Genomic DNA, 23029 nt, shown 5'->3' with positions numbered 1-23029 from the left:
TCATACTGCAACAGAAGCTAAAAAAGGTCCCATTTCAGCTTCTTCTCTGAGAGCATGACTACTTCTGCTCTGAACAACCAAATTGGTTCTCTCAAAACATCCTTAGAACTGACATGGGAGGGGAGGGGAGGGGAAGGGAAGGATAAATCCTACTTGGCTATGACAAATTAGCATCTGTGGCAGACCACAGGACCTGGCAGAAAGTCCCCAGTAATGAAGACAATTCAGACATAAGTGCTAAAGGGCAGTTATGCTAAAGTATCTAACTCTGAGCTTCAGAGATGCTCTGGGCAAGCTCAACCCAAGAGCAGGTGCAAGTGCACCACAGGCTGTGGCCACTGCTGCCCTCCTGCAGGTCTGAGGGGCAGGGGACCTGCAGGAGCCCACGCTGACCACCCAGCTGGCCACTGTGCTCCAATGCATGGGATGGTGCTGTCTGAGGTGAGACAAGTGCCAGCAGACTCACTCCTGCTGCCCAGGAGCTGCAGGCTGTGGCATCAGCCCTCCTCAGTGCCCTGCCTCCCCTGCCCCAAAGCAGGAGCACTGAGCCCTGCACAGGACTGTGCTTCCAGTGAATCACTCGGGGACAGTTAGCATCCTCCGAGCTCATATTCCCCCTCAAATCAGATTATTTTTTCAGTCTCACTCGTGCACAAGCCTTCCCAGGGGATGGCCCCTCCTCTCTCCCTTCTGTCACCCACAGAGGATGTAGACACCTCCTGCCAAACCCAGTCCATTTCTTAGTCCCTGCTTTTTCTCTGCACTCCACAGCAGGGCTGACACACACAAAGCAGTAATTCATTTCAAGAAGGCTCTTCCAAGCTCACCATTGTCCAGACACTGAGAACACTTCCCCAAGCAATCATCATTTCTTTTTGCCATAGGCTGAAGACTAATAAAATCTCTGGGGGAGACTCTGCCCCACCAGGCAACACCAAAACAGAGACAAATCTTTTAGCAACACACACCTGCTATTCTGTGAAGTCTCCTGTTAAGGCACACAACCAAAATTAGGTTTGAGCTTGATTTTTGCATAAATGACTCACAGCAGGAACGATCACCATACACTGCAACCTGCTGCCAGATGGAAAAAAACAATGCTATCAGAAGAAAACATGTGGTAAGCCCCCACCATTCCCTCAATACAGTAAAGCCTTATTCTGGGGAAATACAGTGTTCTCTTGGTGTATTTTTTCTCATGCCAAGAGATCTCAGTATACTGAAAGGCTGGCTGGAGCCACCTGCAGAACAACTCTGTCCCTACCCTTCAACCCTTTTGCTTTAATGTTTAAATGGTGCAACCAAAAGGATGCCTGATCCCCTATCCTCCTCTTCCTCCACTCCTGCCACCATCCCACCGCTCCCAGCACATGGACCATCTCTCCTAAACCAACTCATCCAGACATTCATTCCTCATTCAAATTCTTCCCACTGCTGAGCCAACTAAGGATGGCTAAGTGGCGGGGTCAGCCAGGAGCAATTTATACAATAATTGGTATGGAAATATCAGAATCAGAGGGGAAATATCAAAGCATGGGCAGACCAGACAGGAGCTGCCAATGCAGCTCTTTGTTCTTCCAACACCACTGCTTTCCCTCGTCTCCGCTCGCTGCTCCGTCTCACAGCCGCTCGCTTCCACAGCAGATGTTTACTGTCTTTTAAGAAAAATGTTTTCAATAAATATGAAAGAGATGACATTTCTTTTAATCACCATAGATTGTGGTGGCCTGTGACTAGCTTCCCAAGTTCTGACTGTAAAAGAGGTCTTGTACCTCTGCTATAATTATGCATCCAGCCAGACGTCCAACCCCCTTGCCAAGATCAGAGCCATTTTACATCCTTTGGTTCTTCTCAGATCTGGCCCTTATATTGACAGGAGACTTCCTTATTTTCCCTAGGATGGCATTGGTATTCTGCAGATGCACAGTGTGAAATGTGATCTGCCCTTGTGATTTCTTCCCCCCACCTTTTTTAAGCAAACTACATCCTATATGGATGTCACATTCCTCTAAATGCTTCTTCCCTGTTCTACAATTAGGCATGTTAAAATATGCTAAGTTTTAACACCACCTCGGAATAGCATATTCTTGAGCCACAGATCAAGGTTTTTGTATTACTACAACCTTTAAACTTCTAAAAACGCTGAAAGGATGAAATAATAATTCGTTATCTACATTGGACTCTGCAAAGACAAGAAACAACAGGCTTGGACTTGAAAAGCAGAGATTCAGACTGGTCATGGGTGCTAGCTAAATGCTCCATTTCCCAGAAGCTAGGAAAGTGAGGCACTAGAGAGACTGCTCTGTGAGACTGAGGCATCTCACACTACAGCTTCCTCTAATAGACACTCATGGAGGATACCATAAGGCAGAGATGAACCTGCCCCAGGGGATGCACGACATAAGATCACCCTGCTCTTACAGTTCTATCGTTCTCAATCATCCCACCAGAAAGTATATTTAAAGTTACTTTGCTGCACAGAAGCCTGAAACTACTCTTTAATCTCGTATAGCCTGACTTTGAAAAGTCAAAGTACTCAGCATCCAGAAGCCAGCCAGACACGCCTGTGGTCAGAACAAAGAGCAATACCCGCAATAAAAGGAAGGAGGATGGCTGGGCAGTCCTTCTGCACACAGACCCCTGAGCTCTGCAGCTCATGGTGCTCAGCCTCCTTACTTCACAAGGGCTTTGAAGCACTGGATGGCACAAGATGTACCTGGATGTAAAAGGTAACAACACATGCTGGTGCACCAGGGACAGACTGAGCTGGCTGCTGTGCTGGTTCAGATTCACAATTGTAAACGACTGCTGGGGACCCAAATATCTTTGTGCAACACACCTACTGCTCATTGCAGTTCTATTATTTTCCTGCAAAGATGCTGAGAAAAAAGAATCCCTTATAACCAGCAATTCACCAAAGTTTTGACACAGAATTTGGACGGTTCTTTTCTGTACCTAAGGTAGAGCTTGTCCTGTGAATCATTTAATCAACAATTTCTCTTTCTCCAAGGTCAGCACACGACCTTTGCAGCCCTTTTCCATCTCCTAGATCAGCATGTTCTTCACACACAGTACCATCCCTACCCTTATCATTATGGGAAGAACAAGCAAGCAGAAGCTCCCTGGCAGATTCTGCTTATATTGGGAGTATGCAGGCAGGAAGTGTTGGATTGCCCACGCAGTATTTCTAACTTGTGCCTTATCCTCAGGAGTTTCTTCTTCCTCACAGCCCACTGAATTACAAGCCCTAGTGACTTGTGTCACTGCTGCTGGTTCCAGGTCTGGTTAAGCACTACAGTACAAAACAGCATTTACAGTGGCCTGCTGGAATGCACAAGGCAATGCCCACTTTTTTATTTCCCAATGAAAAGCAGTGATGGTTTCATCAGTACATCCCCAGCCTGAGTTTTGAAGCTGTCACCACATGTACTCCCTGTAAGATTTAGTGCAGACCTGCACAAAAAAGTGAAGTCTCCTAAGATTCCTATGTGTGCTTTTTCTTCTGTTCTTGTAGCTCTTAAAATACATGTAAGGACACACCATTTACTCTGGTGTTTCTCGTACTGCTCCCAGACCTCTAAAAGATTCAGCATTGCCATTTTAGTACCAAAGCTATGAAGCATTTTGGACTGCTGAACTCTTGGCTGGTATGTGCTCCCAGCCTATCAAGAGGAGGGGGTAAAATGAAATTGCTTTGAGCATCAAAGCTAGGCAGGAAATTTCTGACATAGTTCATTATGCCCTCCAGCCCCTGTATTTCTTTTTATTATCCTTCCTTAGTCTTCAAGTGCTACATGTTCAACGTCCAGGGTCACTCGAAGAATTGTCAAACATTATTCCCTGTGCTATCACTCACTCCCAGACAATAAGAAACTTCATTTTGTTTCACAGTCAATAACGTTTTAATGTCACTTATTTTTTTGCTTTCCTGCATGCTCTGAGATCCCCTCCAATATTAAAAAACAGAATGTCCCTATTATTGCTGCAATTCACCTCATAATATCCAGATGCTTAAATACTCTCCCAAGAGAGAAGAGTGTGGAGTCCCAAATCTCACCTTCACATTATCCTTGCCAAAAGGAAACAGCATTTTCTGTCCAGGCATTCATTAAAGGAATTCCCTCTCTTTCATCAGATCTCTTAAGATACTTCTGATGCACAGAAAGCCTGGTTTCTTACCTTCCCTCAAATTTATTTTTCCTAAAGAAAAACAAAGCTTCTTGTCCTCTTTAATTAAAACACGGGGAGGAAGGACAGAGATACAAGTGCCTCCCTCCATCTCCAAAGAGAAACACCAGTGTTTTGGCCCACCTTCCCATACTCCTTGAAGCTGCTTATTTGGTTTCCTGCCCTTCCCCTTGCACCAAGTGACTCCAGATTTTCCCTTACTTTGGCAAGGACGACACTTAGGAGTTCGGTACCCGTATTTTTCTCTGTAACCTTGACTTGCATCTTTGTTCTTCCATGCAGCGACAGAGCATCTCCTTTTCAACCTCTAAACTGGACACCTTAGGCAGCCATTTATTAATTGCTTAACCCTGAATTGATTACCTTCTAGAGAGAGAAATCTAACAACAATCTGTTCAATATTGACAGGCTGGAAAAGCTGATGACAAACCGCCCTGCTGCACGCTCCTTCCTACCTCCCAGAGCCCACCATTCCTCCAGCAACTCCGGCTGCATCCTCAAGCACAGGTTCTGCACCTGCTCCCCACCTCCTCTGGAGCACACAGCTCTGTAGAAATAAAACTAAAAACAATTTCTAAAATGTAGTATCTTCAAAAAGAAAGCTGGGGCAATCTCTCCCTCTTCTTTCTGACTTGCTAAAGAAACATTTGTGCCCCTCAGCCATGACCATTAGCACGAGAGAAGATTCAATTTGCAAGGCAAAGCTGCCATCTTGTACTTCTTTAGCAGAAAGAGCTTTTAGGTAAACAGCAAATTGACTTATCCCCAAAGTCAAGTGTACTGGCTAAAAGCATGCATTTCTCCAAGACAGTTTTCCCACCCCACCATAAAGGATCACAGGAATATGAAGTATAGCCATAAAGCAGCAGGTAATTTCCATTTCCTCCCTACAAATTCATCTGGATTCTTCCACGTTCACTAAGCAGCAGCAAGATGCTGCCTCTCAAAACTTCTGTGATTCAGACAGCATCCCTGAAAGACATACAAAGATCCAGGGAGATTCTTCAGTTACCAGCTCCCTTTTATTGCTAATTAAGGTGTTAGAACTCCTTGTCTGCATACGCTATAATTTATTAGTTTGACATGCTACACAGACTATCAGCAGTTGTCACCAAACTACCAAGGCTCTCATTTCAAATGAGAGGACAGGAGCTTTCTGGCATTTGGAAAGGAAAACAGAACAAAACAAAACAAAAAGAAATGCAGAAGCATTTATGTTACTGTTTCTTTCAGGCTGGGAGGGAGAAAGGTACAACTATTTCTTCTCAGCACAGTACTACTATCAGTGACTAAGAAAGACAATCATGCAATTCTCCTCCCTGAGGAGGAACAAGCCCATGCACCAGGGGGAACTGACCAGCTGGAAAGCACAGGAAAACACTTTTTATACTAAACAAACAAACAAACAAAACCAACACACAACAGTCAGAGCTAATTGCACACTGGCACAGGTTGCTTCAAGAGATTGTGGAGTCTCCACCCAGAGGTATTCAAAGTCATCTGGACATGATCCTGAGCAATCTGCAAGGAGCTTGGATCAGATGACCTCCAAAGGTCCCTTCTAATCTCAACTATTCTGGGAAGGACTCTCCAACATGACTGCATTTTTACCACTCCTCTAGACTCAGTTACCTTAGCTCAGCACCAAGCACCTACGCAGAGCAACCTCACTGCACCAGCCACAGAGAAAAGGTGGTAAAATAACCCTCATCCCAGGAGATTCAGTTTAAAAATGTGTTTTCACAATGCAGTTAAGCTGCTCTAGGTACCAGCTGCCACAGCAAAAAAGCTGTCTTGCTTTCCCACTCACTTTATTCCTGGCAAAATATACACACTCGTCTCCCCATGCTTGACCTCCATATGAGCTGAAAAAAGAATGACCCAAGGAAAGAATTTTCACTAAGAGAGCAGGAACACCTTTTTCTTTGGGGGACAGGGGCAAACAACCCTTTTAATTAGCAGCTGGGATAATGCACCAGCTCAGCCCCACTGTGAGACAGCACCTTCAGCCAGGCAGCAGATGGGTCAGGAGAGGGCAGGAAAGGAGAGCAGGGCAGAGTGTGACAAGTGCCAAGGTCTCTCTCTGCTGGGAGACCCTGATGGCAGGTCTCTAACATGCCTTCTGCAAAGGCAGCAAGTGAAGAAGTGCTGCAGAGGCTCGCTGCAGGTTACTCCCCATCACACAGAGTAAAATGAAAAGGTTCCAAGCCACCTCTTTGAGCAAACAACCCTAAGAGCAGGAGACTTAATGAAGCCTAGCTTACCGTGCCTTCAGGAGGGAGGCTGGCTCTGAGACTAATGACTGCAAGCTCCAGCTGGAGCTTCTCCTGCAGCTGGCACAGTCATTTGGAGGCACTGCTGAGGAAGAAAAGGGTCTCCTTCATCCCCTGCAACTGCCCTCATTCAGCTACTCACTCTTCACAAGGCTTGCAGGAACTCGTTTATTTCCAAGCGCTCTACTCCTGTCAAATTTGCGTAAAATTGGCCACAGGGCTTGCAGGTTCTCTGGAAAGGGGTGGCAGAGGCAGCATGATCAGATAAGCCCTCTTTCTCTGAGAACCCAGCCTGAGGAAACACAATGAGAGGCACAGCCTGGGAATCAAAAGCCACAGAGGGAAAAAGCACTAAAAAGAAAAGGTAGAACAAGGCTAAGAAGGGCTTTAAAAAGGGAAGACACGCATCTTGCATTTGGCACAGCAGAAGAGGAGGAACTAATTTGAGAATTCAGGGGAATCAGCAGACAACAAAAAAAAAACTTAACAAATTTCAGAGGCAGAGATGGATAGGAAATGCTGCAGCTTACACTCCTTAAGCAGAAAGACCCAGGTGTGTGCACATGCATGTAGGTAAGCACCAGAGACTGAGGTTAAAATTTTTAATTGAACAGAAATATGAGCCTGTAACATCAGCAGAGAGAGGTTTTTACCAGTGGAAAAAATTACAAAGAAGCAGGGACTGTAGGACAATCTGGACAGAGATGTAGAATAGACCTCTGGTAGCCACACAAAAACAAACCCTGAAACTGGCATACAGGGTAGACTCATGAAGTCACAAGAAAAGCTCTGTCAGAGGCAGGAAAAGACAAAGACAACAGAACTTCGAGGAAATCTCTCCAGGAAGAGACCAAAACTGGTTAGTGCAAGGTCAATTACAAAGTCAGGAAAGGTAATATTTGATCACAACCGAGATGCAGAGCAGTGGGGGCTATTAAGAAAGCCCTTGTGAAGTAAATCACAGCAACAGACTGAACTGGCAGAGAGCTGGGAGGCAAAAGCTCCAGACAGAGCATCCCATGGGGTTTACAGAGGATGCAGCAGCTGCTGGAGGAGGAGGGGATAAAGCAGCTTTGCACTGAAGGAGAGAGGTTATGAGTAGGAAAACAAATGACAGAGACAAGGGAGAATGAGTTGGGACTCTTAAGACAAGCAAAAAGGTTAGAAATTCTACCTTTGTGAAAAGCATGGAGAAGGAAAGCACAGACCGTCATCTGTATGCCAACTCTTTTCGTAAAGTTCTTACAGTTTGAGAAGCAAATCTGAAGGTGGAGAAGGGGCTATCCAAGCTTGGGGGAGGGAATACCACATCAGCATTCAGTTTATGAGGGACAAGGTGGAGAGGGAAGAGGCCAAGCTCTGAGATGGGGAGGTCGGTGTGGTGAGAGGACTCAGGCCAGTCTCACACCCACTGCATGACAGCAGGAGCAGAAGCAGCAGATGGGAGAGAGGGCAGAAAAAGTGTCCTGGGGATGGGGGAGATGCCACTGCTTTGATGGTATAAGCAGTTATGGGGCAGAAATACTGATAAAAGAGGAGTGGAGGGAAATCCAAATCCAGGGTGCACAAAAAAAGCAGCAGCAGGAGTGGCAGGGGAGAACAACAGAAAGACCCTGAAGGGGAGGAGCAGTGCTGACTGAAATGCAAAAGGTTGGCTGGCAAGCCAGGTACCTCATTATGGCAGGGGGGATCCAGGCACAGGGAATAATGACTCTGGACTAACCAACAGCATCTGCTGAACAAGAGGGGCCCCAGCCTCCAGCACCAAGACAGGAACACGAGAGACACAACACAGAAAGGGACGTGACCTTAACGACTGCAAGTCTCATTTGATGTATGGAGTCTGGGAAAAGCTGCAAGTTGGATTTTTTGAGGATTACAGAATCAGCTCAGCAACACCACACCTCGGGCACCAGTCCAAGAGCCCTTCTGCCTCCCAGAGCAATGTGTCTCAGCATCCACAAGATGAGATGGGGCAGCACAGCCTGAGAGATGCTCCAAAGGTGATACACCCTGACTGCAGCAAGAGCAGACTTGCCACTTTGTAGGGCTGCAGGTTTATTTGAAGGTCTGGAAGAAAGCAGAATCTCAGCTTCTAGACACAGAGGATGTGTTTGAGGGTGACTAAACAGCATTTGTCACTAAACAAAAAAACCTTTCCTAATCAACTGAGGAAAGGAAGGGTGGGGGATGAGGTAAATCTTTCCTCCACTCTGAGCATCCTCCTGCCTACACTCCCTGATGAGCAGACGTATGCAGAAGTTTTCATCCTCAGCTACTTACTTAGCAAAGCCTAGTCCCCTCTGATCAGGGAGTTAAGGAAAGGCTTACACAGCTACCAGGGAGGGAGGGTTTTATTTATCTGATTTCAACATGCCCAAGTTATCAGACTCTAGAGGAATTCAATTAATGAGAATAAAACTCTTGTTTGATGCAAGTCTGGAAGGGTGCAGCGGGTTGGTTTTTTTTCTGTAAATAGCTGCACCCCAGAGATTTTACACTGATTATAAGCCTTAACAGCAAGTGACTGATGCCAGTTTAACAGATTCAGCAGCTGTACCGAAACACCACACACGCTCCAGATCTGTCAGGGACTGAACACAGCTGGAGGAGACCAGCACAAAGACAGGGAGAAGGGAGGGGAAGTGGGACTGCAATCCCAAAGGAGCAATCCCCCTCCTCACCTCAGAGCAGCAGCAGACTGCTGGTGAGGTTAGGACAGGTTCCAGTCACTAGCACAGCTTTTTGAGCACCTGCCTGCAGCAGCTGTGAAGTGTCACCTCCCAAGATGAAGGCAGAATTACACATCCTGCACAAGGTTTTGGGACCACAAGCACTTGGCTGCCCCTGGTCAATGTCCCAAAGCACAGAGCCCAAGCCATGTCCCTGGCTGTGAATGTGTACCATGCCACAGGGCTGGCTGCCACCACAGCATCCCCTGGGACCCCAGTGAGGTGGGAGCACGACCTGTGGGGACAGGCACAACGGGTCCATGGCACACACAGCCTTGGATTCTCCATCCATCAGTGGCCAGGCCACTCCTGGAAAAGGCACTGAGCTGTCACCACTTGGGACAGAGCTCCTGTCCTTCCTGGCAGTGGCTGTCCCCACTGGCTCTGCCCATGCCATGCCCACCCAGTGAAGGGGCACAAATGGGGCACAACCTGTCTGCCAAGGGGCTCCAGCAATCCCAGGGGTTGGCCACAACATTTTAAATGTGATCTGGGCTCAGGCTGGACTCTGGCTCTGTGAAAGAGGAGGAAAGAAAGAATTCTGAGGGCAATATAGGCTTTGGAGAATTTTACTCAGATAATCCTCTCCTAAGGTTGGCCAGCTGGCTTTAAAGGGAACAGACGGAGCAACATTACAAATCACTGAACCGATGGGAACCAAACACAGGGCGCAAAACTCTTCTCATACAAACGTTTCTTTTTAAATCCTGCCATGAAGATAAGCACAGCTCCCAACACTGCTCCCAGGCGGTGCTAGTCCTAGGAGATTTACCCAATGTTTATTCAATGCACATTTCTCCAAAACCCACATGGTACATCCAGCCAGGAAACCGAACAAACATCCATAATTTCCTTTGACACCTCCTAGCTACACTGTTCTGACAAAAGCAACCAGAGCCATCCAGTACCACTGCATGCCAAAAAAACAAGAAGAAAAAATAAAAAAGGAAAAAAACCAAAGAATCCCTGTTATCCCTGTTTCCTTACTAAACCCCTTCAACATAACAAGAGGGAGGAATCACAGGCTGAATCAGCCAGATTCCATCAGCTGTTTAGGACAGCACCAATAATACCTCCTGGCTGTATACTTGGGAAAGACATGTAGGTGTTTCTATAGTCTACTCACACAGAAACCTCAGGAACTCTCCCCTCTCTTCCCTAAGGGAGATTCAAGACATTTGAGGTTTAACAGCTGCAACAAACAGCGTCCTCTTACCAGAGAAAATATTCAGGAACAAGATAACAAGAGACACGGTTACTGAAACAGGATGAAAACATGGAAAAAGCCTCTGGGGTCTAAGTGCTGCCCTAATGACTGCAGACTGCCACTCAGAAAAATCTGAATCCAAGTACACAGCTCTCATCACCACTTGCAGATCAAATAGGAATGGCAAGATGCAAATCTCGCTGCCTGCAAAAGAGGTAATCTAAGACACCATTTGTGAGCAACCCGCTAGCAGTGCCACAGCCCCTGCAAACACAAAGAAATAAAAATCTGCAAATGCCCTTGATCTTGCATTCATTCCCCAGTAGATTACTGTGCTGAACCCAAACATCACCACTTTAATGTCTGGAGCAGTTGAGGGCACAGTTATTATTACACATTAAATAGCAAGGGTATATATTCTCTATTCAAATTTGATTGCAGACATGGCAGATGGATTAAAAAGATGAGTTAGAAGGAAAATAATGCCAACTATTCCCTTTAAAATAGTTTTAAGACCAGTATCTTATTTATTTCACAGCCAAGAGGTAAAGCAATTGTACAAAGCCAACTCAAAATTAGCAGATATATTTTCCCTTTACTCTAGAAAAGAATGCAGATGCTAAGCCTATTATATAGACAGTGAAGTGTCATCAGAGCAAAGAAGGCAAAAATAGCTAAATTATCTGTAAGATGACTAAGCAAATGGATTTTCAAAAATATGCTTTCAAATACGACACCCTTTTCTTAGAGCTGCATACATCCGTTTAGCTTTGTTAATTTCTCAATTCTTCCTTTTGATAATTTATTTTTAGCCTCCCACTAGCATACTTCCCCAGAAGCCTCACTTCACCCTACCCACACTCAAGATTCGCATCCCCATATGGAGGATGATTTAGAAAACGATGCTGATCACCCCAGTAACTATGGAGAATCTCTACTGCAGCACCTTTATGATCACCTACATGCATTTCTTTTACATCTGTCCATCCACTGGAAAACTGAACTCTTGCTGTCCCCCACCCTCATTTCTACACCCTCTTCATCATCCCCACCCATCTCAGGGGTCTTCACAACTCCACTGGTACCTTCCAGGACCCTGGAAAGGTAGGAACCCTCCTTTGTCACTTCTCACCTTGCTCCCATCACTTTTGCAGGTAAGAAACAACCCATGTCTTTCCCAGGTCACCACCAGTGCCAGGAGGAAGAGGAGGCTGCATGATGCCACCTGAGGAACAGCAGTGGCTATAGGAATGGGAGCAGCGGAGCCAGATGCCACATTCCCCAGCACATCTCTTGACCACATGTGCTGCCAGCAGCCAGGCTTAGAGGCTGTTGGCATCAGTTATGGTCACGCTCCTCTGCACATCTCCCTCTTCCACCAGCACCCAGATACCTCTGTAAGGAAAATTACCCTTTCCTCACATTACATCTCTTTAGGGACTTAGTTGGCACCCACACAACTGCAGCCTCTGGTAATCTACGTTTCTGAGGTAACAGCATTAGTTGGTGCTTGGCCAGGCCTCCCACCGAGTCATTTTTCTGCCACACCAAACCCTGCACATGGCTCTGACACTTCCCCATGGAGGGATGGGTACCCTAAAGAGGGTGATGGAACATTGGAATGGGCTGCCCAGGGAGGTGATGGAGTCATCCTGAAGGTGTCCAAGTGCCACTGGACACAGCACTCAGTGCCATGGCGGTGTTCAGTCACAGCATGGACTGGATGACCTCAGAGGGCTTTTCCAGCCTAATAGATTCTGTGATTGAGGCAGCTCCTGCTGCCTGCCCTGTCTGCTGCCAGGAACACAGCCCTCAATCCCCAGGAGCCAAGCACAAAGCTCTGGAATCCCCTTCCCAGCAACTGGACTTCCAAGGCTCAAACCCATTACACTGAGATCATTAGGATGCTTTTAGTAATGTATCCCAGTGGATCTGCTAGAGCAGCTATCAGGCATTTGACACACAGCAAATCCTTCCTCACATTCACCTCCCTCCTAAGCCTAAAACACCAAGGGGATCCAGATGAGAGCCTGAAGAAGGGTGACAATAGCTTAAGAGGGGCAGGCTTGTGAGAAGAGGTGACAGACCTCTTTGAGATCCGCCCCTTGCCTCCCCTACATTACCCCATGCTGCTCAGGGCAGTCTCAGACAGCTTTCCCCACTGCTCCAGGAGGAAATAAACCTCTTTCCCACCACACACTGGCAGCCACATTCTTTCCTGCAAAGACTGAAAGAAAAAAAAAATAGCCCAAACTCCAGAGCCAGGCACAAATCAGAATAATCACCGAGTAAGTGCTGCCCTTCCTTTGCTTGGTAGCCACAGGGTAGCCTCTGCAGAGAGATCCTGAAGGCACAGCTGGACAACTCAAGAGGAGTGGATGAGGTGTAAGAGCAGCAGAAAATAGGAAATAAAAACAAAAACTAGACATCTCATGCAAATATAAAAAAACCAAGACAAAGTCCTTCCATGCTCTAATGATGATGGCAGTATCTGAGAGATCACCTCCTCACACGTAAGCAAAGGGAAGAGGTGGCATAAAAAAACCACGTGAGATGAGAAGAGCATGTTTTGATATCTACATATGAAGATGAGCAGGTCAATTTAGACATTCCTTGTAGCCCTTTGGACTCTGGACAACTTTTGCCCCTCTGCAGTACAGGTATCTGAGGCTGGACTCTGAGTCCTACACGCAGGAAAGGCACCTGAAGCTGATCTTGTTCAAGCCCAACTCATTTACAGCAGAAAGGAGTAAGTAAGTGCTTGGCAAACTTCAAGCATTTGGCAGCTACACAGTGTAGATTAGATTTCACTGCCAACCAGCTCATTGCATGGGACTGATTAGACGTAACAGCTCCTGAGGTGCCAGCGACCCATAGATAAACTGTGCTGCTGTAACACTGATGGCTGGGATGAATCACAGCAGCTCCACGTTACAGGCACATGGGCCATGCCCCACCAGCTCTCATTCACCTGGGATAAGCAGGAGAGCTTGTGCAGGTAAACAACATCGCAGAGCTCAAAGTGAAAATCAATTTTCGTCTTTTTCTAACACCAAGAGTGAAATCAATCAGGCCATAACAATCTCTTCCACGCCACGTTTTCTTCCGCGCATAAGGAAGAAAAGCAGCCTGTTTGCTTACAGACAGCAAGCAAGACCTCAGCCCTAATGCTGCATATTTCCCATGACACCTTTTAAGCCACTCTTTCTACTTCAAGAACAGAGACAGAGCGACTTGTCTACAATTATATCACAAGTCAGAAGAAAGCGCTGGAATTTGCACGCTGTGACTCCTGCTGTAGGCGCCAGATAACACTGCTGTAGGCATAAAGGTCAAACCCTTCAGCAGGAGCTCTCAAGATATTGTCTGCAGGCCACAAGCAGCCAGCAGAAAGCTGGGAGACGGCACAGTGCCAGCCCAGCTTCCCTTGGTATCCATGTCCTTCCATGGAAAGCGCCTTAGCACCTGGCAGGGTGGTCAAGCACTCATCCCCCACAAACCGGAGCAAACATCCCTCCCCTGTAATGGGATTAGACAGCAGAGCAGGAAAGAGGGATATGGGAACCTCCAGGAGAGGAAAGCAAAGCTTGACAGCGTATTCAGGAGGGTGGAAGCAGCTGAGGGCCAAGGACTGTATGAGAGAAGAAGAGCAGAAAGCACTGAGTCAGGGAGATGAGTTGAAGTGATACTGTGAGAGGGGGCAGAGCACTTTGAAAGCACACCGGAGATAAATGCATTCAGAGAATTGCTCAGAACTGGGGAAAATATTAGTAGGTACTATAATTACCTCAAACAAATTTGCAAAGCTGTAAGAAGAAATAAGACTAGAAGGGAGGCTGGCACACAGATGCTTGTTGGGAAGCTCCTATTTCAAGCTATCAAGGGGGAACCAACAAGGCCTGACACCCAGGTTGGTAATTTGAGCTTGGCAGCCAGCCAGAGCTCTTTGGCTGGATCCTAGGTACTGGGTAACTTGAGTTAATAAGTGCCAGATTCCAGCAGTATGACTTTCCAGAGTACTGAGCTTCTGGATGACTTCTGGCAACAAACAACTGCCTTCTCATACTCAAGGTCCAGCTTCTCCTTCAGAGAGAGCTGGAGGAACCTGGGCAGATTCCTGGGTTCATGGTGCTGATGCTGCATGGAGACAAAATGATTAATCAAAGATTAAAAAAGCCCAATTTATCTAAGCAGTCAAATCTTAATAACCTTGCTGTCATGAGATATCAGAGCCCTTCTTTCCCACAGAAACAACCAAAAATTCTGCTGTTTTGGGGCTCAGTATCTCATCTTCAAGCCTCCATTTCTCTAAAAGCTTCAGAAACTACCCATTTCACAGCAGCCTGGGTCAGTGCTGAGCTCCTCTCAAACACATTCAGCGCAACAGAGTCTGCTGAAAACTAGATCTACCTCACCCCCTTCTCCCATCTCCCTTTGACAAGCTTATCAACTTCCACACAAAGCCCAAAAGCCATAAAAGTGACAGCAGGCCTGAGGCAGACACATCAGGAATGCAATGTGGGAGGAACAACCAAAAAAACCACCCCAAAAATCCCCCAGATGCACCATCATTGCCTGTTATTCCCCCTCTAATCACAATGACTCTAGGAGGGAACATATTTGCTGGGAAGCAAAACTATCAGCTTCTGTGATAGTTATCACAGCAGATGACAGCAATTCCAGACTCATGCCACCAGTTAAAACCTCCCCCCAAAATTTAGCAGTGCTACAACAGCTATCAAAAATCACCTCCAAAGACATCAGAGCCTGATGAGCTGTTTTGCAAGGGGCAGAAAAACAATATGCAGAACAGCAAAGCAAACAACTGGCATTAGTGAAATGCCTGACAGTGCTAATGGCTGTGCAGCTGCCCCAAATGCTGATCTGGATTCCAACTAAGACAATGTTGTCACCAGAAACTGCGCTGGAATCTCCTTATTCCTGCACTTCAGCAGCAGCCTCACCCCCTCCTGACCAGCAGTCTTAAATCTGCCAAAATCAGAAGAGACAGGAGAAGTGCTAGATGATTTTTCAAGTCCCAGGTGGAATCAATACCTTGTTTGGAAAGAAGTCAGCTAAGAGCAGTGGTAAGTACACTCAGGAACAAGACAAATACAGACAGATCCTCAAGATCTGAGTTTCTTTTATACTCAGGAGTCTTTGACACTTGAAAAGCAGTGGGCAAGCTGTAAGGCCTGGTGTTCAGCAAGACCCATCCTTCAGAGCCTGCTCCCCTCTATCTTTCTTACCAGCTGGGTTCTTCACCTTCTTTCTCCCCCTAATGCTTTCCCTTGGCTCATCCTTTTTACAGTCTGGAGAACAGAAGGCTCCAGGGAAGCATCACTGCAGCCTTTCAGTACTCAAAGGGGGCTTATAAAAAAGATGGAGAACAACTTTATAGACGGCCAGACAGTGATAAGACAAGGGGGAACAGTTTTAAATGAAAAAAGGAGAAACTTAGATTAGATGTTAGGAGGAAATTCTTTATTCAGAGGGTGCTGAGGCACTGAAACAGGCTGCCTAGAGAAGCAGTGGATGCCCCATCCCTGGAAATGCTCAAGACCAGGTAGGATGGGCCCTGAGCAACCTGGTGTAGTTGGATGGTACCCCCATCCATGGCAGGGAGGGGGTGTGGAACTAGGTGATCTTTAAGGTCTTTTCCAACCCGAATTATTCCATCAGTCTGTGATCCTTTTCCCATTCCTCCACTTTACAGTGCACCACATTTTCCCTCCCTGTGGATCACTGCCCAGTAACAGCTGGAAACGGACCTAGAAACACCAAAGAACTACCAGCACAGGACTAAAAATCAGGAAAGAGGAGCCATAGGAGGGTTCAGGCAGTGGTTTCAGCCAGAAACTGCAGGTTAAACACTGAGCAGGACAGAGCAGGCAGCCTCTGTCAGGGGCAGGTAACACTGAGGAGACTGGCTGGATCAAACGCTGGGCTCACTGGAGGGCTGAGAAACTGGTCACACATCCTGGAATCCCAGTAATGAGGCCCGGGCACATGGAGCATGCACATCCCAGCAAAGTGGGGAACCCAGCCAGATGAACTTGCCATGCCCTCCAGCCCCTGCCTCCACAGCACCCCCCTTCCCTTGGCATCCCACAAACATCTGCAGGACCATGTGAAAAACAGATCTACTTTGGTGTCAGACACACACACACAGTCCCTCCACATATTTACCGGGTTTGCCAAGCTAGCTTTGAGATCAATCAAGTCCCTCCAACTGCATGCAAGCAGCCTGACCTGCACCTCCCCTGCCTGCCACACCAGGCAGGAACCAGGCTGGAACACCTCCTTTCAGGAGCATCCCTGCTTTTTGGTGTTTGTTGAAGTACTGTGCAGCAATGGTACAAGTCCTGAGCATCAAAGCCTTTCCCTTTCCAAGAAAGGCTTCCCATCACTTAGCTGAGATGGTCTGGTTTTGTGCTCGTGCCCAATTACTTACTGAAATGTGACTTCAGCAACAGTCAGAAAGGCAACACTTCCTCTTGTCTCACTTGCTAATTAAACCTAACAAGAAAAACCCTACTGACTTATATCATTTGAAACACATTCCTGATGGAGACAGGGTGAGCAACAGGTTAGAGCTGGACATGACAGAGATGCACAGGAACAGCCCAGACCCACCAAAAACAGCTGCAGACTCGATTTCTTTGCCTTGCAATGTGATCAAACCCAGCTTTGTTAGGAAAGGCTCCATTTTAGCCTCACCATGGCTGATAAGAAACAGATGCTCAACGTCTCCTAATATTCTAGCTCAGAGAACTGTTGCTTAAGAAGATTTTATACGACTAGGAAAGAAATAATAATATAAAAATGGAGTCAAAACCCATTTAGCAGGTTATCATTAAGAAGTATTTAGGAACTTCAAAGCCAGAGGCAAGTCACAATACAGCAGTTTTCCAGACACTGGCTGGAGGGCCTAAACGCCCTCAATGCCAGTAGACAAGTCAAATCATGAGCTGGGGAACCCTAGCAGCAATAAGAAAACCTTATTGAGCTCAAAAATCTTACCCTTTCTTTCAGGTGATTTTCCTGTTTGCTTCAAGTTCCTGGACAAGGAATCCTGCAGATTGCTGACTATCAGGCAGCAAAGAGCACTCTTTCAGGTTACAGCACTCTGATTCACCCAAGGTAAACCAATGAAAACACCTCTGGCTTCAAACTAGACTGTATAACCTTTAAATCAATGACAGAACCCATGACCCGTTTTGTATGGATAAGAAAGAAACCAAGAAAGACCAAAATAAAAGAACTTTTTTGTCTTTTAAAAAAAGGCAATTTCCTGGTTAAAAAAAAAACAACTCAACAAGCCTTCCAATACCAGAGCGATGCTCTCCCAATGACCATCTCTCTCCCACCCCCTTCCCTGTGGTTCTGCAGCACTGTTTATTTTGCCTTTCACTTTATATAATGGGTCTGGTAGAAGTGTTCTAAGTACACATTCGATTTGCAATAAAAACTGCTTTAATAAAGACATCTAACTTGACGGAAGGTCAACTAAAAGACAACAATTCGCATAAACCAAAACCTCCTGTGTAAATAAACAGGATCTGCAGGAGCCTCAGGATGTCAGAGAGTCTGGCCAAGAACGCAGGGAGGGAGTCTGCCCATGAAGAATTGCACTTGGGGATGTGCAGGAGAGGAGCCTGCCAGCCCGGCTCCGATGGCTGCAGCAGTGTCCCACCTTAGGGACACCAGAGAGCCACCTCAACCACACACAGAAACGAGGCAATGCCAGAGCCATCTGCAGAGAATGCTCCCAGATAAAGCAGAGTCACAGCCCACACTCAGGATCAGCCCAGGTCCAGCACTGCACAGCACAGTGATCCCGAGGCAGCAAACACAGGCACGAGGGCAGCGGAATTGGCTGGAAAAACGAAGCTCGCGGCGGAGGACTTGGGGCAGACGCAGATGGAGGAAGCACAATCTTGGCCACTGCTGCTAACAGTGCATGGAGGAGCAGATGAGGCGCCAGCAACACTCCTGGGTTTCGAGCTGTGGTAAACAAAAACAGCCCCAAACCCCTGTGTGCAAACACCCACTAGGCTGTTTGCTCCAGATGTTCCCCTCCAGCCAAGCACTCCTCAGGTCTAGTGCCCCTAAACTTGAGTGTGTCAGCCTCAGCCTGGGCAGGCAGCAGAACTCTTGAGCAGCAGCCAGCTGCACACTGCTGCTTCCCAGCCAGCACCCCTTCCCCTCCGGGAGACAGGCCTGGAAGAGCATCCCTTCATTCTCCAAGAGCCACCTCTGCATGGGTATTCCACCCCAAAGAGCCATTTACAAGCGAGCTGCAGTTTGGAGACCTGAGCATGCTCTGCTCCCCTCTAGGAATCGCAAATAAATCACCAATTACTATGCATGAATAGAGAGAGGAAGAGGGTAATGAGTCTATGTACATATATACATATGCAATGTTTGAACACAAAGAGCCGTAAATTGCATTCACAGGTGGTATTCTGGAGACTGCAAGAGACTCAAAAGCAGAACTATTCATAAACCAGTCACTGACATGAATGAGTTCAGCGTTCCCCAGAAGCCTATTGTGTTTCCTATATATTACACTATAAATATGAGGAGTATCAGACTCTGCATCCCTGGAAAAAAAAAAAAGGAGGTAAATCTTGCAACTACACATAGGATTAGCACTGGCTGGCACAAGTATTAATGGTCTCATTGCTGCATGAGGATTATTTACAGCACTTGCTCTATTTTCCCATTTTGTACTTGTTGTGATGAAGTGCCACTTGTTTAAAGAACCCTGTAACAAACACTGCAGGGAGAAGGGGGGAAAAAACAGCAGAGATCTACAAATGTTACACCCACATGCCAGATGTGGGTTTTCAGACCCTGGTTTCACAGATACGTGGATTTTGGTAGGTAGTTAATGTTTGATACATTATATTAAATCACCCACCATCTCTTTCCATAACTACAATTCCTCCTTCAGTGATTTTAATGAGTTTGCAGAAGGGGAAGGAAAGAATGAGTTGCATTTCTTTTTCTGCATATTTGACCCATAGTATCTTATCCCCATATTCTAGCATAAACATTACTTGCTTAGAAAGCAACAGACCTTTTCTAGACAGTCACATTTATGTTACAGAACATGCATTTTTACAAAACTAAGTCAAATGATGTCTCAGTTTTACAAGGGGCAGCCGAAAGCACTTCTGTGTGACTTGTGGCTTTGAGGCACTGTCACACATCCCCAGCTTTATTAAAACTGGCAGCTGGGCAAAAAGCGGACCAAGCAGCTAAAGAAGTCCAGGTGAAAAGAAGAAAAAGTAACTCCAGGCACACACATGGTACCCATCCTACCCTCCAAAACAGCCTCACGTCCAGCACAGGGAGGTCAGCACGGTGTTTTCATTAACTAGACACATCCATGGGATTTGGGGACCACTGAAAAGCAACCGATCCTCCGAAGCGACAGATGACACCTCACAGCTCGTCCCCCGGGGAGGATCAAGGCAGGGCAGAGCCAGTTTTAGGTCAAACGTAGAAAGGTAATTCCTGCAAGCAGGGGGTCGGGGCAGCCTCGGCAGCGGGCAGGGCTGTGGGTGAGCACCGGAATGGGGTGGGGAGTGCAGGGCTGGTGGGTCCCAGTGGAGGGATGCCCCGGGTCGGGAGCAGGGATGCCCCCGGCCGCTCCCCCGCAGCAGCAGCTGGGCGTGCTCCGGAGGGAGCGCGCACCGACCCAAGAGCCGAGCGCTCCATATTAGGAATCCCTAATCCAGAATGGTGCTATTGTTCTTTAACAGCAGAGATGGAGCGTGCGAAGCCAAGGCAGCGAGCGCTGTGCCCTTCGCCTACACCCATCTTGCGGGCTACGCCAGCCTCCCTGCACGCACAGAGCAGGGGCACCCTGGATAAACTTAGCTCGGAGATGGCTTTTTTTCCAAGGAACCCAGCTAGTGGTTAGGGGAAGTTTGAACCATCGCCAAAACCATTTCAAAGAGTTTGCTCTCTTCTTTGCTATTACCCCCCCCTCCCTCAAAATTACAGACATGGAAGCATGACTGCAATTCCAGTAGAGATCTTGTTTCCAAATTGGCAGAGCAGGTATGCATGTAACAATTCTCAAGACAGTAAAATTGCCAGCACCGCCGCTTCTTCCCTCAACAGCATTAATGCCAGCAGAAAATCATACCAATCATACAAATCAAAACAAGCTCCGGGGCTGCTCTGCACATACACAGGCAGAACGGAGAGTGAGGGTGCCGTGCTGTATTTTCCACAAATGTTCCTATCAATTCATCAGCACTTAAGCCTCACACATTGGTTCTGCAGCAGAAAACATAGAGGCTTTTTAACTGTCTTGTACTCTGCTTTGTCCAAATTTGTGGGAAGGAATCTGGCATTCCCAGAGCATCTCTCACCCAGCCCTAGGATCCCAAAGGACTTTAGAGAACTGCATACAGCCACCCCTGGGGCAGCACTCGTGGGACGGGACAAAACCGCACGGATAGCGGTTCACGGGGTACAAAACGCCGGCACAGAGAAGGGACTACAGCAGGACTTGGAGAGGCAGCACAAAGCAATCAAACTGCATTTCACGGCAGCAGGGACTGCCTTCCCTCTACATTTCAACGCGCTCCTCGAGAGCCAAGCAGAGCACTTTGTTTCTGCAGCCTACCTTACCCCAGGCATTTTCTCCGCTTTCATTGTGCAAGCTCAGCACAGAGCCGTGTAACTCCCTACCCTTACGGCTCCCCTCCGAGACACCTCCGACCCCAGCAGCAGCCCCTGCACGGCCGCTCGCCTTCCCAAGTTGCAGCCGGAGCCCGCCCGGAGCCGGAGCTGGAGCTGCGCGTCCCCTCCGCTCCCACGCCCCGGCCGGACCCCGGGGCACGGTCACCGGGAAACAGCGGCTGGAGATGAAACCCTGATATGTTTCATACATATACACATATTTACGGTGGGATTTTTTCCGCCACTCCGACCGCAGGAGCAGCGCGGGCAGTGACAACTCCCGGGCACGGGCGCTCGGCACTGACAAGGGGTGATCCTCCCGCACGCCCTGCGAGCGCTGCGCCCACCGGCGATCCCGTCCCGTCCCGCCCCACCGGGGCACCCCGTGTCCCGTCCCGCCCCTCCCCGCCGGCGACGGGCACTTACCGAGGAGCAGCAGGGAGGCGAGCTGCGGCCGCAGGGTCCGCATGGCTGCCGGGGCGCGGGGCGGCGGCCGCCCTTACCTCCCGCCGCGGGGCGCCGCGGGGCTCCCGGGGCAGGCGTCGCGCCGGGCCCGGCGGCACAAAGGGAAGGCGGCGGGGCCGGCACGGGGAGGCGCCAAGGCAGGCGGGGGCATCGCCCCCGCAGCGGGGCGGCCGCCGCGCCTCCCCTCCGCGCCCACGGCTCCCGCGGGAGAGGCAGCAGGAGAGCGAGGGAAAAACGTCTCCTCCGAGGGGCGGGAAAAAAAATAAGAAAAAAAAAAAAAATAAAGAGCACGGGGAAGGTGCGGGAGAGAAGAGGCGGGGAGGAGGCAGGAGCCACAACAAAAAGACCCCACCCCGGAAAGTTACAAAAAATAAGCGGGGCGCCGCGCTGCCCGGCTTGCCCCGGCCCGCCGCCTTCACCTGCCCGCCCGCCCGCCCGTTCAGCGCTGCCGCCGCCGCGGGGTGCCCGGCGCTTCCTCCGCGCCGCCAGAGCCCGCCCCCGGCCCGCCCCGGCCCGGCCCTCACCGCCCGCTCCCACCGGCCCTGCCCGCCCCCGGCCCGGCCCTCACCGCCCGCTCCCCCCGGCCCTGCCCGCCCCCAGCCCGGCCCTCACCGCCCGCTCCCCCGGCCCTGCCCGCCCCCGGCCCGGCCCTCCCTACCCGTTCCCCCCGGCCCTGCCCCGCCCCGGCCCGGCCCTCACCGCCGTTCCCCCCGTCCCGCCCCGGTGCCCCCGGCGAGCGGCGCTGCTGGGACGGCGCTGCGGAGCGCGTGGCTTGGGGAAGGTTGTGGCGTGAGTGAGCTGCAGGGATAAACTCGAGTTCCTTTGTTTTTTTGGGGGAAAGAGTCGGAGAGTCCTCCCTCGGGCGCTCCTCGGAAAGCCGGCGTCTTGGGACGTGGTATAAATGCACCTTTTTGTTCCCGTGCAAGCCAGAAATAACAGCCCGGCTTCGCAAGTTTCGTGACCGTCCCGCTGCGATGCGCTGTTGCCGAGACCCGAATCCAGGGCTTGTGTCAATGCCAGGTTGCCAGATGTGAGCCCTCCCCATGTGCGGGCACTGCTGCACTTGGGATGCTGCCCAGTCCATCATAAGCACACGGTGGCAGTGGCAGAAGTGCCTTAAAAGTGCATCCAGGAAACCCTGAAATGCATAAGTACGGCAACACTAGGGACTGGGGCTGAGGTTGTTTGTAAATAAAACGAGAATGAGAGAGCCCTTCTCGAGGGTGCTGACATTCAAATTTCCTTCCAAATGAAACTCCTAGTTACTTGTTTGCTTACAAAAATAAGAAAGTGACAGCAATAGCAGAATGAGGTACCCTCCTAGTGCTCCCATCCTGCAAGGATCCTCTACAGGAGACCCTTCTGCCTACGTACAGAGTGTCCCCAGGGAAGAAAATGTAGGAATCCAACCCTTTTATGCCACAGAAAGGCACAAAACAGCACAAACCCAAACTGTCTAA

The 23029-nt window shown here is 48.7% G+C and overlaps 1 protein-coding gene across 1 annotated transcript in view; it reads right to left on the bottom strand.

Moving 5' to 3' along the window:
- IGSF3 (immunoglobulin superfamily member 3) overlaps window positions 1-21595 on the bottom strand; it is a 91995-nt gene extending 70400 nt beyond the window's left edge. Inside the window, exon 1 of the mRNA XM_033051412.1 lies at window positions 21531-21595. Within this exon, the coding sequence (XP_032907303.1) occupies window positions 21531-21573 (43 nt within the window). The 5' untranslated portion in view covers window positions 21574-21595. The remainder of the gene's footprint in view (window positions 1-21530) is intronic.
- Window positions 21596-23029: the final 1434 nt, after the last annotated feature.

This window comes from Catharus ustulatus, chromosome 2 (genome assembly GCF_009819885.2).
Source record: "Catharus ustulatus isolate bCatUst1 chromosome 2, bCatUst1.pri.v2, whole genome shotgun sequence".
NCBI lineage: Eukaryota > Metazoa > Chordata > Aves > Passeriformes > Turdidae > Catharus > Catharus ustulatus.
This window is presented reverse-complemented; position numbering and strand designations above follow the sequence as displayed.